The sequence below is a fragment of the Hippopotamus amphibius genome, chromosome 2 (assembly GCF_030028045.1).
Source record: "Hippopotamus amphibius kiboko isolate mHipAmp2 chromosome 2, mHipAmp2.hap2, whole genome shotgun sequence".
In the NCBI taxonomy this organism is placed as follows: domain Eukaryota; kingdom Metazoa; phylum Chordata; class Mammalia; order Artiodactyla; family Hippopotamidae; genus Hippopotamus; species Hippopotamus amphibius.
This window is the reverse complement of record NC_080187.1, coordinates 187,127,963-187,142,666: the sequence shown is the minus strand read 5'-3', so window position 1 is coordinate 187,142,666 and position 14,704 is coordinate 187,127,963. Positions and strand designations below refer to the sequence as shown.

Here is a 14,704-nt window from a genome sequence, read left to right as displayed (position 1 = left end):
CAGACTACACTTTCTTCTCAAGTGCACACGGAACATTTTCCAGGATAGATCACATCTTGGGTCACAAATCAAACCTCAGCAAATTCAAGAAAATTGAAATCATATCAAGCATCTTCTCAGACCACAACGGCATGAGACTAGATATCAATTACAGGAAAAAAACTGCAAAAAATACAAACACATGGAGGCTAAACAATTCACTATTAAACAACCAAGGAATCACTAAAGAAATCAAAGAGGAAATCAAAAAGTATCTAGAAACAAATGACAACGAAAACACAACAACCCAAAACCTATGGGACGCAGCAAAAGCAGTTCTAAGAGGGAAGTTTATAGCAATACAGTCCTACCTTAAGAAACAAGAAAATGATCGAATAAACAACCTACCCTTACACCTAAAACAACTAGAGAAAGAAGAACAAAGAAACCCCAAAGTGAGCAGAAGGAAAGAAATCGTAAAGATCAGAGCAGAAATAAATGAAAAAGAAAGGAAAGAAACCATCAGAAAAATAAATAAAACTAAAAGCTGGTTCTTTGAGAAGATTAACAAAATTGATAAACCATTAGCCAGACTCATCAAGAAAAAAAGGGAGAAGATGCAAATCAACAGAATTAGAAATGAAAAAGGAGAAGTCACAACGGACACCTCAGAAATACAAAACATCATGAGAGACTACTACAAGCAACTATATGCCAATAAGTTGGATAACCTGGAAGAAATGGATACATTCTTAGAAAAATACAATCTTCCAAGACTGAACCAGGAAGAAATAGAAACCATGAACAGACCAATCACAAGTACAGAAATTGAGGCAGTGATTAAAAATCTCCCAACACACAAAAGCCCAGGACCAGATGGATTCACAGGCGAATTCTATCAAACATTTCGAGAAGAGTTAACACCTATCCTTCTCAAACTCTTCCAAAATATTGCAGAAGGCGGAGCACTCCCAAACTCATTCTATGAGGCTACCATCACCCTGATACCAAAACCAGGCAAAGATGTCACAAAAAAAGAAAACTACAGACCAATATCACTGATGAATATAGATGCAAAAATCCTCAACAAAATACTAGCTAACAGACTGCAACAGCACATTAAAAAAATCATACACCACGATCAAGTGGGGTTTATCCCTGGGATGCAAGGATTCTTCAATATACGCAAATCAATCAACGTGATACATCATATCAACAACTTGAAGGATAAAAACCATATGATCATTTCAATAGATGCAGAAAAAGCTTTTGACAAAGTTCAACATCCATTTATGATAAAAGCTCTCCAGAAAATGGGCATAGAAGGAAATTACCTCAACATCATAAAAGCCATATATGACAAACCAAAAGCCAACATTGTTCTCAATGGAGAAAAACTGGAAGAATTCCCTCTAAGAACAGGAACAAGACAAGGGTGTCCACTCTCACCACTGTTATTCAACATAGTTTTGGAAGTGTTAGCCACAGCAATCAGAGAAGAAAAAGAAATTAAAGGAATCCAAATTGGAAAAGAAGAAGTAAAATTATCACTCTTTGCAGATGACATGATACTATATATAGAAAACCCTAAAGACTCTACCAGAAAACTGCTAGCACTCATTGATGAGTTTAGTAAAGTAGCAGGATACAAAATTAATGCACAGAAATCTCTTGCATTCCTATACACTAACAACGGAAGAGCAGAAAGAGAAATTAAGGAAACTCTCCCATTCACCATTGCAACCAAAAGAATAAAATACCTAGGAATAAACCTGCCTAAGGAGGCAAAAGATCTGTATGCAGAAAACTTTAAGACATTGATGAAAGAAATCAAAGATGACATAAACAGATGGAGGGATATACCATGTTCCTGGATTGGAAGAATCAACATCGTGAAAATGACTGTACTACCCAAAGCAATTTACAGATTTAATGCAATCCCGATCAGATTACCAATGGCATTTTTCACAGAACTAGAGCAAGAAATCTTACGATTTGTATGGAAACGCAAAAGACCCCGAATAGCCAAAGCAATCTTGAGAAGGAAAAATGGAGTTGGTGGAATCAGGCTTCCTGACTTCAAACTATACTACAAGGCCATAGTGATCAAGACAGTATGGTACTGGCACAAAAATAGAAAGGAAGATCAATGGAACAGAATAGAGAACTCAGAAGTAAGCCCAAACACATATGGGCACCTTATCTTTGACAAAGGAGGCACGAGTATACAATGGAAAAAAGACAGCCTCTTCAATAAGTGGTGCTGGGAAAATTGGACAGCAACATGTAAAAGAATGAAATTAGAACACTTCCTAACACCATACACAAAAATAAACTCCAAATGGATTAAAGACCTACATATAAGGCCAGACACTATCAAACTCCTAGAGGAAAACATAGGCAGAACACTCTTTGACATACATCAAAGCAACATCCTTTTTGACCCACCTCCTAGAATCATGGAAATAAAATCAAGAATAAACGAATGGGACCACATGAAACTTAAAAGCTTTTGCACAGCAAAAGAAACCATAAACAAGACTAAAAGGAAACCCTCAGAATGGGAAAAAATAATTGCCTATGAAACAACGGACAAAGGATTAACCTCCAAAATATACAAGCAGCTCATGCAGCTTGATACCAAAAAAGCAAATAACCCAATCCACAAATGGGCAGAAGACCTAAATAGACATTTCTCCAAAGAAGACATACAGATGGCCAACAAACACATGAAAAGATGCTCAACATCACTCATCATCAGAGAAATGCAAGTCAAAGCCACAATGAGGTATCACCTCACACCAATCAGAATGGCCATCATCACAAAGTCTGGAAACAACAAATGTTGGAGAGGGTGTGGAGAAAAGGGAACTCTCCTGCACTGTTGGTGGGACTGTAAGTTGGTACAGCCACTATGGAAAACAATTTGGAGGTTCCTTAAAAAACTACAAATAGAACTACCATATGATCCAGTAATCCCACTCCTGGGCATATACCCAAAGAAAACCATAATCCCAAAAGAAACTTGTACCATAATGTTTATTGCAGCACTATTTACAATAGCCAGGACATGGAAGCAACCTAAATGCCCATCAACAAATGAATGGATACAGAAGATGTGGCATATATATACAATGGAATATTACTCAGCTATAAAAAGGGATGAGATGGAGCTATATGTAATGAGGTGGATAGAACTACAATCTGTCATACATAGTGAAGTAAGTCAGAAAGAGAAAGACAAATATTGTATGCTAACTCACATATACGGAATCTAAAAATGGTACTGATGAACTCAGTGACAAGAACAGGGAAGCAGATACAGGGAATGGACTGGAGAACTCGAGGTATGGGAGGGGGCGGGGGGTGAAGGGGAAACTGAGAAGAAGCGGGAGAGTAGTACAGACATATATATACTACCAACTGTAAAATAGTCAGTGGGAAGTTGTTGTATAACAAAGGGAGTCCAACTCGAGGATGGAAGATGCCTTAGAGGACTGGGGCAGGGAGGGTGGGGGGGAATCGAGGGGGGGGCGTCAAGGAAGGGAGGGAATATGGGGATATGTGTATAAAAACAGTTGATTGAACCTGGTGTACCCCCAAAAAAAATAAAATAAAATAATAAAAAAAAAAAAAAAAAAAAAAAAAAAAAACAGCAGTCACCTCAGAGAGTTGCTATAAGGATTAAATGAAAGAGTGCGTATTAAACAGGACAGTGTGTGGTACACACCATGCGCTCAGTAAATCATTGCTGTATTGTGTATCTCTCCGTAAGAGTAGGGACTCTGCTTTGTCCTCTGCTGTATTCCCAGCACCTGTGGCTGTGCCTGGCACATGTGTGTGCTCAGAACTGGGTGGGTGGGTGGGTGGATGGGTAGGTGGGAGAGAGGGAGGGTGAATAGGCACAGGATGTATAGGCTCTCTAGAAGAATATTAAAAGTGACACAACATAATCTCTAACTCCAGGGACCCCACAGTCTAGTATGGGGGAGGAAGACATACTAAACATGATCATAGTTAGGAAAAAGGATGGCAGAAAATAGAGGAAGCCAGGGGTAAAGAATCTAGTGAAGGGAGGACAGGGCCAAAGGATCTTCTGGAAGAAACTCTTCAGGAGCTGCCAGTGCTTTCCAGAGTTCAGAACCTTTAATTGTGGAAATATCTCTGGATTCATCCCCACCCTCTGTAATCAGAAATCACAATGCCAAAGCCAGTAGCTGGGTTGTACATGTTCCGGAAATACTTGGGTTTTCCTTGGTCGTTTTTTAGGCTCTCACACATTCTGCCTTTGGATGGTCCTCCATCAGTTTAGGACAACCTGGCACTTAAACAAAAATGGAAGTGAGGAAAAGCTTCTTTGAAGCCAGAAGGAAATAGGCAAAGTTTAATCAAAAAAGTATGCTAAAGAGCAAGCTTTTTGTTTTAAATCTGGTCTAAAGCTGATTTTTTTTGTTCCAATGAGAATTTCTCTATGATGACAAAGAGTTCCCCTGACTTCATCTACGACTCCTGTCTCCCTAACCATAGCTCACTGAATTACCGTGGGGGTAGAAGGAGCATCAGGTAGAAAAAGCTGCTGTTTCCTCAGCTATAAAATGTGAGAATTAGGCTCTGTAACTCCTACTATGAGGGTCTGAGACTGGGTGCCCCATTATGAGCCGGCTGGGCTGATCCCTGCCTGGCAACACGGTGGCCCTGGTGACAATGCCTCAGGCAACAGGATAGTCTCCCTTAGGCCCTTGTGTGGCCAGGGAGAACATGCCAGGGCCTCTTGGGAACAGGTCTAAGGATGCTACGAGTCATGTGGGATGTATTTTCATGACCAACAACACTGAGTCAGTCATTGGTTACCTCCTTAAATGAACAAAAACACACAGTTTGATGGAAGCCACTGTGAAAGAAAAGGGAGGGAGGAGCCCTCGTGCAGCTCTCTCCCTGGAAGCTGTCAGTTGATTCTTTCATGAGCTCATCTCTTCTTGTCCTCTGAAGACTGTGATGTGTTTCTTTAGGATGTTGACTTGCCCCTCCATCCCACCCCTCCAGTTGCTGCACCCCTGCTGAACAGTGTTCCCACGACCCTACCCTTGACCTCCCTGTAGCTGTTCTACCTTCAGAAGTCTGAAGGAACCCTGCCAAGCAGCGGAAAGCCTTGTTTCCTTTCCAGCTCACCTGAGGCACTTGTCACGCATCTATCATGGTTCTCACTGTGAGGAGGAGCGTGTCCCCCTTGGGGAGCAAATCAGAAGCTCTAGAGGAGCCTTTTCAAACCCAAGACCCCCCATACACAGACGCTCCCATGCTCCCCAGGGGGGATGTTCGCCTCACCACCGCACTGAGGATCACTGCCCAGAGCCTTTGAAATATCTCCTTCAGTCCAGGATGTGCTGTCCCTGAATTTTGGACACAAGACAAGCAGAGAGGCATGGGAGGAGTGATGCATGGACTCAGGCCCAGGGAGTGATCTGTGAGTAAGAGGCAAAAGGCTTGCTGCCACATCCTGCCAAAGCCTGGGGGTGGGGGTGGGGGTGGGGCGGTGAGAGGCAGAGAAGCGCTTCCCCCACCTCGTCCTTCCACACACCCTGTGGCATTTCACCATGGGAAGCTGAGTGCAGACAAACTTGATTTGGTAGAGCCACCTTAAAAAATGACTACTCACTGCATGATGTCTTTTTCCTTCAGTTTTCCTTGGCAAACTGTTGGGGCCAAGTGGGGGTGGGGGGTGGTTGGGATAAGGAGGAGAATTCTTATTAACTTCCAGACTACAGTAGTCAGCCTTCCCCTGGGTTTGAGGAGGGCATTCCATCCTGAGGTGGTTAGAAGGATGCTTTCAAATTTTCTTAAGACAGTGCTTGATAAATTTTAATCTATGTACAGATCACCTGGGGATCTTGTTAAAATGATTCAGTAGGTCTCAGGTGGGCCTAATTCTCCGTTTCCAGCAAGCTCCCAGCTGCTGCTGATAGCCTGTTATGTGGGCCACACTTTGAGGAGCAAGGCCTTAGGAGAGAAGAAGGTTTGATTGCTCCTTAGTTTCTATTCAATTACTTGAATCACCAAGCCCCGGGCTCTCTCACCCCAGAAGTTGTGCTGTCACTTGTCCTCTTTCTTTTGAGCATTTTCACATGATCAAGTGGGCGTGGAATCCTCTGTTTTATTCTTCAGCCTGAAAACAGAAGCAATGGAAACACCTCTAGTTGTCCAGGGAGTGCCCAGTTTCTTTTTGGTTCAAACTGATGGAATTTAAGGGAATTTTACTGTATTCCCATTACTCCTGTGGGGATGCTGTAGTCATCTATGGCTGTTTAACAAAATACCACAAAACTTAGCTTAAAATAAAAATATTTCTCGGGGCTCCCCTAGGGGCACAGTAGTTAAGAATCTGCCTGCCAATGCAGGGGACACAGGTTCGTTCCCTGACCCGGAAAGATCCCACATGCCGTGGAGCAACTAAGCCTGTGTGCCACAACTACTGAGCCTGTGCTCTAGAGCCCGTGAGCCACAGTTCCTGAGCCCACATGCCGCAACTACTGAAGCCTGCGTGCCTAGAGCCCATGCTTTGCAACTAGAGAAGCCACTGCAATAAGAAGCCCACGCACCACAACGGAGAGTAGACCCTGCTCTCTGCAACTACAGAAAGCCTGCGTGCAACAACTAAGACCCAATGCAGCTAATAAATAAAAAATAAGTAAAATTAAAAAAAAAAGTATTTCTCATCTCTGAGTGTCTGTGGGTCAGGAATTCAGGAGCAGCTTAGCTGGGTGGCTCTGGCTCAGGTTCTTGCCTGGGGTTGCAGCCAAGAGGTTGGCCGGGCCCGTGGTCATCTGAAGGCTTGACCGGAAGATGCATTTCCAAAATGGTGTACTCACATGGCTGTTGGCAGAAAGCTTCAGTTCCTTGCTAGCTGTTGGCAAAAGGCCTCAGTTCTCACCACGTGGACCTGTAGGGCTGCTTAAGTGTCCTCGAGCAGAGTGAGTGATCCAAGAGGAGGAAGCTTCAGGGACACTATGACCTAGTCTCAGGCGTCAGACACTACCACTCCGGCTTTATTCTGCTTGTTAGAAGCAAGCCACTAAGTCCAGCCCACACTCAAATGGAAGGAATTAAGCTCTACCTCTGGAAACGAGTATCAAGGAATTTGTGAACTTTTTTTTTTTTTTGCCATGCCACACAGCTTGTGGGATCTTAGCTCCCCGACCGGGGATGGAACCCGCGCCCCCAGCAGTGAAAGCGCAGAGTCCTGACCACTGCACCTCCAGGGAATTCCCTGTGGACATATTTTTAAACCACCACAGATGCCCCCTGGCCAAAGAGCTACTGTAGTAGGTGACTCACTTAAGGGTGTGATACCACTGGCCTCTGTGCTTCTCAGAGCACCTGTGAGGTTATGAACATCAGAGACCCCACTCCTCGTAAAGACCTTTCAAAGTGGAATGTCAGCAGTTCCATTCCATGGCAACAGTGTCCACCCAACTACTCGTGAAACTGCAAAGCAGTCACAGTGCAAAGAGGGTAGAATAACAGTGATGAAGAGCCAGCCTCGGTCCTGAATTTGAATCCCGGCTCTGCCCCTTACCAGTTACGTGCCCATGAGAAAATCACGTGAGCCCTAGTTTATCCTTAAAGGGGGGATAATAACCGTGTCTGTCTCAAAGTGGTACGTGACAATTGGACGAGATGCTGCAGGTAAAGTGTGTAACTCCTGGACAGATAGTAAGTGCTCAATACATGTCAACTACTGGTAGCTGTTCTTCATAGCCTGCTTCCACCTGAGGTGAGAGCGTCCTATGACTGAAGAAATATTAGCCACAAGTTTCTGTACTTCCTTCCCTGGTTCCTCTTCTTACACCTTATTCAAATTCTGAGAGGACTGGTTGACCTCTGCCAATAATGAGGGCTGTTCCACACATGGACAGATTCACCTGGCAAGCCGAGGCGGAACTCTCCCCTAGGCGAGTTCCTTCACCACCTCTCTGCTTCTTAAGAGGCAAGGTCAGCAAGAGTCCAAGGCGGAAGGAGGCCTCATCAGCCCCTCTCTTATGACATAGGTTTCTTTCCCGGCACTGAATTGAGCAGCGCTGGCTCCTTCCAAAGCCCAGCACTGGGGGATGATGCTTTTAACCAGGAGGCGCCATTTCTGTTTTGAGCTACAGAAGGAAACTGACAGGTTGTTTTGAATTGAACCTCAAAATCAGTTCAGGGCAAAGTGCTTGAAAGAGTCTTCAGGGAAATGAAAAATGTATTTGTTCTATAGTATGTTTTGAGGTTTTTGTTTTAATATAGTGAAAGTGCCCTGACAGAGATTTTGATAGGCTTATATTACATATTTATGTCTTTAAAGCAATCAAAGAAATCCTTTATAGTTCATTCTCTGTTTTCTCTCCAGGTATTTAGTCTTCCTCCAGATCAAAAGGGATCTCTACCACGGCCGCCTCCTCTGTAAAACATCAGATGCTGCCTTGTTAGCAGCTTATATCCTTCAAGGTAATGACTTTTGACAGGATAAATTTGCTTTTCATGCCAAGTACTGATTACATTATTTCAGTTACCACAGATGACTACTTCTTGGATACAAACAGTATCTAACTTGAAACAGAGCCTGAGTTAAAGGACTTTGCCTGGACTCCCTAGACCCAGGAAGCTCTGACCACACAACCTTAAATTGTTTGTACCTAAGGTCTTTCTGACAGCCCCTTCAGATCATTCAGAATCTGTTTGGGAGGGTTTTCCCTGCACTCTTGCTTGGTAAAGTTATTGAGACTCTGAAGAGTAATCTGAATCAATTTTTCCCAATCTTTTAATGCAAATCTCAAAGATGTGAAGCATCTTGGAATTCTGGTATCTGTTTCAGAGACCTTTCCAATCAGAGTGTTCAAAGTTAAAAATGTTTCCAAGTAATAAACCCATTTTCTAATATGCAAATAAGGCAGAGTTGGGGCCGTACTCAGCCTATAGCCTATACCCAGAATGGCTTCTTTTGCAAAACAGTGGGAAAGGTGTGCACCCTTCGTATGTGATCCCTTCTTCTTTTGTGAAATGCAGGGGACTCCTAAGTGCCACTTTATAGACTTCTCTTAGTCCTTTGGCCTGAAATTGTCACTGGGTTATTTTGGACCATAGCACTAAAATCATGAAGTTTCTATCAAAGAATCTGAACTCTTAATCGGAAATCTGTGAACTCCAGGAAGCTACTTTGTGAACAGAACCTAAAAAAATACTTGCCAATAAGAAACTAAAGTTCTTCCGGCGAGAAAAATATCACAGCTGCATTAAGAATGTAAAAGTCAGCCTATTGCAACTTTGACTTCTGAGACTCCTGTTTTAAAAAACCACCTGAGCAGGAAGTCTAGAAGGTGCTTGCCAACTTTAAAGTACCCAAAGATACCCCTTTTGTTTTTAAAGGAAAACCTGGTCCCATCTAAGTGAAATTTCAAACTCCACTCTTTGCTTTAGTTTCACTTTGACAACCATATTGAAATTTTCATTTTTTTTTAATTTAAATAAGTCATTGATATCCAACATTGATGTTTCCCATTTGAAGCTTTCTAAGGAAAATCATAATAACTCCATGGCTCAAGATCGCTTCAGACTGTAAGCCCAGGGGAGCCTTTAGTCTGTTACTAAATGATAGAAATTCCCAAGTAGTTTGGAAGACATAGTGAGGAGACCTGTGCCACAGGACAATATTCAGTTGTGAGAAAAGGGCACATTTCCTCTTAATATTTACTCCCCACTCAAGACTTCTCACCTGCACTGGTTGCAGTTCTCCCCAGGGAAGGAGAAACGACAACTACGAAACAGCTGAACTGCTAAACATCCTTCCTCCTGACACACACACAGTGTTCCCTGTGGGATGCTTCATGTGGGGAAGGTTGGCTTCTGACCTGGGAACACATTGTGAAGAGTAGCGTGGGCCCACCCTGCCCCCAAAGTTCACTGACGTGAGATCTCAGCAGCTTTGGGGATGGACTCTCTGTAACTCTGCAGGAGGAGAAAGCCCCCCGCCCCCGACAGGGAACTGAGGGGTCAGCCTTAGGACCCAGTGCTCCTAAACTCCGTGACACTCTGTGGTTACAGCCGGTCTTCCCACTCTGCAGTCCTCTCCAAGGGGCTGGCATCTGCTCAGCCCTCAGTGAATATTTATTCAAATGTATTCATTTGATTTGATTTGGACTTAGAGTTGAGGTCTGAGTTTGGGTCATGGCTCATTCATCATTTTGCCGTGTCCCTGCTAAAGTCCTCAAAACGAGATTTAGACTTTGAATGTGGCTCAGACCTGAAAGGTTCTGTCTTTCTGATCAAGCTCACAGTTTCCTGTGCTGCCACAAAGAGAGAGCATTGCTCCCAGGCTCTCTTCTCGTGGCTGAATGGATGCGGGTTGTGGTGCAAGCTTCTGCTCTCTTATTGCCAGTTTACATGTGGTGACCTCAGAATGCAGGGTCAGCTCTGCTGCCTCTACTTGGCCTTGATATCAACCCAGTCAGTACACACCTGGGAGAACAAAGATGGGCCTGCTCCTGAGGAACATGCCCTCTGCCTGACCCACACCGTGCTCAGGAGCCTCCTGTTCTGTGCAAATCTGGTGCAGACTTTGGCTTTTGCTCTGTGTCTTAATCTCTTGTTGTTCTGCCAGTGATGATTTACCTATTTCTATAATTGTTTTCTTCTACTTCCCTTTTGCAAGCGGAGATTGGGGATTATGACCCAGGAAAACACCCGGAAGGCTACAGCTCCAAGTTCCAGTTTTTCCCTAAACATTCAGAGAAGCTGGAAAGGAAGATTGCTGAGATTCACAAAACAGAACTCAGGTGCGTAACATTCAGTTCAGGTCAGGCCACTGTCTCCCCCACAGCCTGAGCACAGAGTCTCTATGCTATGTCCTCTGCTCCTGCAGACCCAGCCTCCCTGACTCTGGGATGTACCATTTTCAGTGATCCACTGACAGTACAACCCCGAGGCTCCCTCTCCAAGAACAGTGGTGTAGGCTGAGGCTTAAAGGCAAGAGAGATGCTATATTGTAAGGAAAACGAAAAAGGATTGGTCTCTGAAAGGTATTTGCTTGACTAAGATAAATGAAGAGACAGAGGGAAGAAGCATAACTGGGGAAAAGGAAAAGGAGAACACAAGAGAAACAGCAGAAAAGAGAGAAGGGAGGAGGGGTTAAGTGGGGATGTGAAAAATGGGCAAGCATCCACCCTCGGCCTGTGACAGTGACAGGTGGCTTCTGGGTCAGTGGATGGGGCTGAGCAGGGCCAGTTGCTATGGTGCCCTGAGAGCACCTGGTTCAGGGGGTGTGTCTTCAGCACAGCCTCCCTCAACCCCACACCTCTTCCCTGAGGAAAGGAGGGGAGAAGCAGCTGGAAGCAGGCTTGTCCCCCTTAGATTCTCCTAGTTCATCCAGAATGTGCCAAGTTCCATAAAATAGCATTAATGCATCCTTTCACCCATATGAAATAGGGTTTCCTACAAAAGCTGGCTTTTTAAAAAGCAACAAAAGGGTGTTTGGGCTCCACTTTGTATGGCATGCGGGAGCACAGATTCCCCAGACTGAAAAACTATGAAGAAAAAAATATACAACACAGTGTTGTAAAATAAAACCTGCTATCATATTAATACAGTACAATTTTTTTAAATCTTTTAAAATGTTTGTGTAACTACCTTTCTGGGAAAGGACAATGTCCAGGGGAGGGAAAAAGATATTTCTAATGATAATATTAAGCTTAAACTAGTTCCTACCCGATGCCCCCCCAAACAAAAAATCTTCACCTTCACTCAAAGATTGCCCCAACAGATATGTCCCCAAAGCCTCCTTAGCCTTATGAACAGACCTCCTGCCCACTGTGTGTGGCTGGACTGGATCCCACCCTCCCAGAGAAATGGAGACACCTATCAGAGGTGGAATCCTAGCCGCCTCCCACGGCTCTCCCTGTGCAGGTGCTGCCCTGGCTTCTCCCATCACTCTTAGGGAATATCGACCCCTTGTGGTAAAGGCCAGAATAAACACAGATGTGCGAGGGCTCCTGGCTTATTCAGAGAGATGAGGAGTGTGCTGGGACTGCCCGGAGGCGCAGCCAGGAGGCTTTTAGGAGATGTCAGAACAGTGGGGACAGTCCTCCAGAGCCTAACAGAAGTCAGGGGATCCCTCAGGAAATGACTCCCCCTTTGAGGGCCCTGGAGGTCTGGGCCAACTCCAGGGGTGAATGGAGCCCATGGACCCCTCCAGCCTCCACACAGGGAATAGGGAGGCTCCCTGGGAGGAGCAGCGGTGCTTAGCTGCCTCTGGTGCCTGGTCCTTTGCCTGCTACACCAGCATTTTCCAAACACCTTCCTTGTGTCTCTGGTGCACTGGTAGATGTACAGGTCTGCAGTCTACAAAACGCCTCCTTACACAGACTCAGCCTCATCTTCATACTGTAAAAATGTGTCTGTGTTTCCTATCTCCAGCTCTAACATGAGTTCCTTGAGGGCCCAGACCGTGCACAGTATTTTATGGTATATTTCACACCAAACAGCACAGAGGCTGCTGAGGTGTTGGTTGATCGCTGCCTCTCCAGAAAGACACTAGAGGGAATTGGCCTACTCCTCCCTCGGGCTGTCTTGTCTTCCTGCCCTGCCTATTACTTGAGGCAAATAGTGAACTTAGAAAGTTTCAGTCCTGCCCAACAGCCGTCAGTTGTTGACTTGACAAACTGCCCGCTCCTCCTCACACTGAAGCCAACCCCACACCTGTAGAAGGACATCAGCTTCCCAAGCCGCTGGACCCTGAGAGAGCCTGTGGTGATCCTGGTTCTGTGTGGAGCTCATCCACGCCCCTGGGAAAGAGGCAGCCGGGAGGGGAATGATGCTGAAGGCCCCTTCTTCACATGGCTTGGTGCCAGCGCTGGTTTCTTCCTCTTTTCTGCTTGTTTCCTTTTCACAGTCATCACCCTGTGGGCAGACAGAGCTGTTGTGGAATCTGGGGAGCTCAGCACTGTCTCCTATTGCACCTCTTTACCCTCCATTCCCGTGTTCCCTTTTGGTAAAGGAAGAGGGTTAGGCAGCAAGATATATAAGATCCCTTCTTTGTATTTCAGTGTAGATCACATGGCCTGCAGCCAGCCTACGGATGTATTTTTTTTTTCCTGCTCCCATAGTATTTAAAACTGTGAAATACCACGTAAAAATCAGTATCTCTGAATCCTCTTTAAAAATCACAGCTAGCAATGCTGGTGTGACTACAATCCAAGACTACATTTCAAGAATACAGTCTTGGAGCTGAGGAACAGCTGCCCTCATGAGATGGGGTGGCACTCCCAGTTTGCCGTAGTCCCCACCACTCCCTACTGTGTTACACTCAGCCCCTGTCATTCATTATGTAGCCTGCCTCACTCTGAAGACATCTAAGGTTTTGACCCTAGAAAAGAGTCTCTGAAGTCGGTCCTAGAACAGAGCAGGGAGCATATGCTATGGAAAAACAGGAGTGTGAGACACCCTGAGCACTTCCTAATTGAGTTTACCCCAGGGAAACCTATGGGAGCAGGAAATCCTGAAATCATCTCATTTTCTTTATTCCAGTGGCCAAACACCAGCAATGTCAGAGCTGAACTTTTTAAGAAAAGCGCAGACATTGGAGACATACGGAGTGGACCCTCACCCATGTAAGGTGAGACCCCCCACCCCCCATGGCCGGAGGTTGAGCTGACCTTACCTCCCCTAGAGGGTGATAGGCAGGGAGGGACCATGTGCCTACTCCATCTGCCCCTTTGATATCGGGATGATTGGCTTTTTTAGTGACAGATGCCAAAGAAAATGTCTCATTGTGAAAACTCTGGATTCCACACTGCATAATCTTGTGGTACCACATCGATGTCAGAGGGTCTGAGGCAAAGTCAATCTAAATAACAAATCGGAAACCGGGGCCCCAGTTTGGCAGCAGTGAGTCATCTGGCCGAAGCGAAGGCGAGGAATGGGGGAGGCCCCCACACGGGATGATCAGCGGCAGCTCAGCCCACTGCCCACCCTTCCCTGACCCGTAATCTAGTTTCTTTCCAAGAGTGGGTTTTATTGACTGCAGCTGCGTAAGTCACGGCGCAGACCTGCAGCGGAGTCGCGTTTAATTCCATTATGCGCCTGTGAGGGCGAGACGGGAACCAGCCGGGGAGGCTCTGCCCAGAGAAAAACCTCTGTAATTAACTCACATGGGTCTGGCATTTCCGAGACGAGCTCAGGCAGCCACAGACACTGCGGTGGAGAGTGGTGGAGACCCATGGCCCCTTCCTGTCTCTCTGTTGCTGGGTCCCTGCGCTTCATCTCCTCATCCCAGCTGCTCTGACACTTCTGGTCTCTGCCTCAGTTTCGCCAAATCTTAGCCTCTCTCTTTCCACTGCTGGAGAGACCCCAGTATCACCAGTAAAACTGATTCTCAAACTGATTCTCATTGACGTCTTCTTCCTAATAAGTGAGGGGCACTGTAACTTTCCAACAAAAATGAATAGAAACCAAGGAAGCCAGTGATGTGGGGGCAGAGTTGCATTTCCCCTGGCCCCTTGGTGAAGAGATGGTGATTTTTTTCTTGCATAGGATTTAATGCTGAAATTTCAAATCTGAACTTTGAGAACATTGAGGCACTCAGAAACCTGGTCACCCTCCCAGCTCCACAGTTCCCTACCCACCAGCACAGCCTACTGACATATAACCTCTGTGCTCTTGGGGGCCAGCACTGACAGGAAAATGCATTCATGCCAGTTTA

General features: G+C 45.3%; 1 protein-coding gene across 5 annotated transcripts in view; it reads left to right on the top strand.

Annotated features, from left to right (window-relative positions):
* The window catches only part of FRMD5 (FERM domain containing 5), a 340,409-nt gene that overhangs the window by 298,671 nt on the left and 27,034 nt on the right, over positions 1 to 14,704 (top strand). For all 5 annotated transcript variants that reach the window (XM_057721970.1, XM_057721965.1, XM_057721969.1 and 2 more), the window contains exons 5-7: positions 8,363 to 8,460; positions 10,661 to 10,784; positions 13,531 to 13,618. In XM_057721970.1, coding sequence (XP_057577953.1) covers positions 8,363 to 8,460; positions 10,661 to 10,784; positions 13,531 to 13,618 — 310 coding nt within the window. The remainder of the gene's footprint in view (positions 1 to 8,362; positions 8,461 to 10,660; positions 10,785 to 13,530; positions 13,619 to 14,704) is intronic.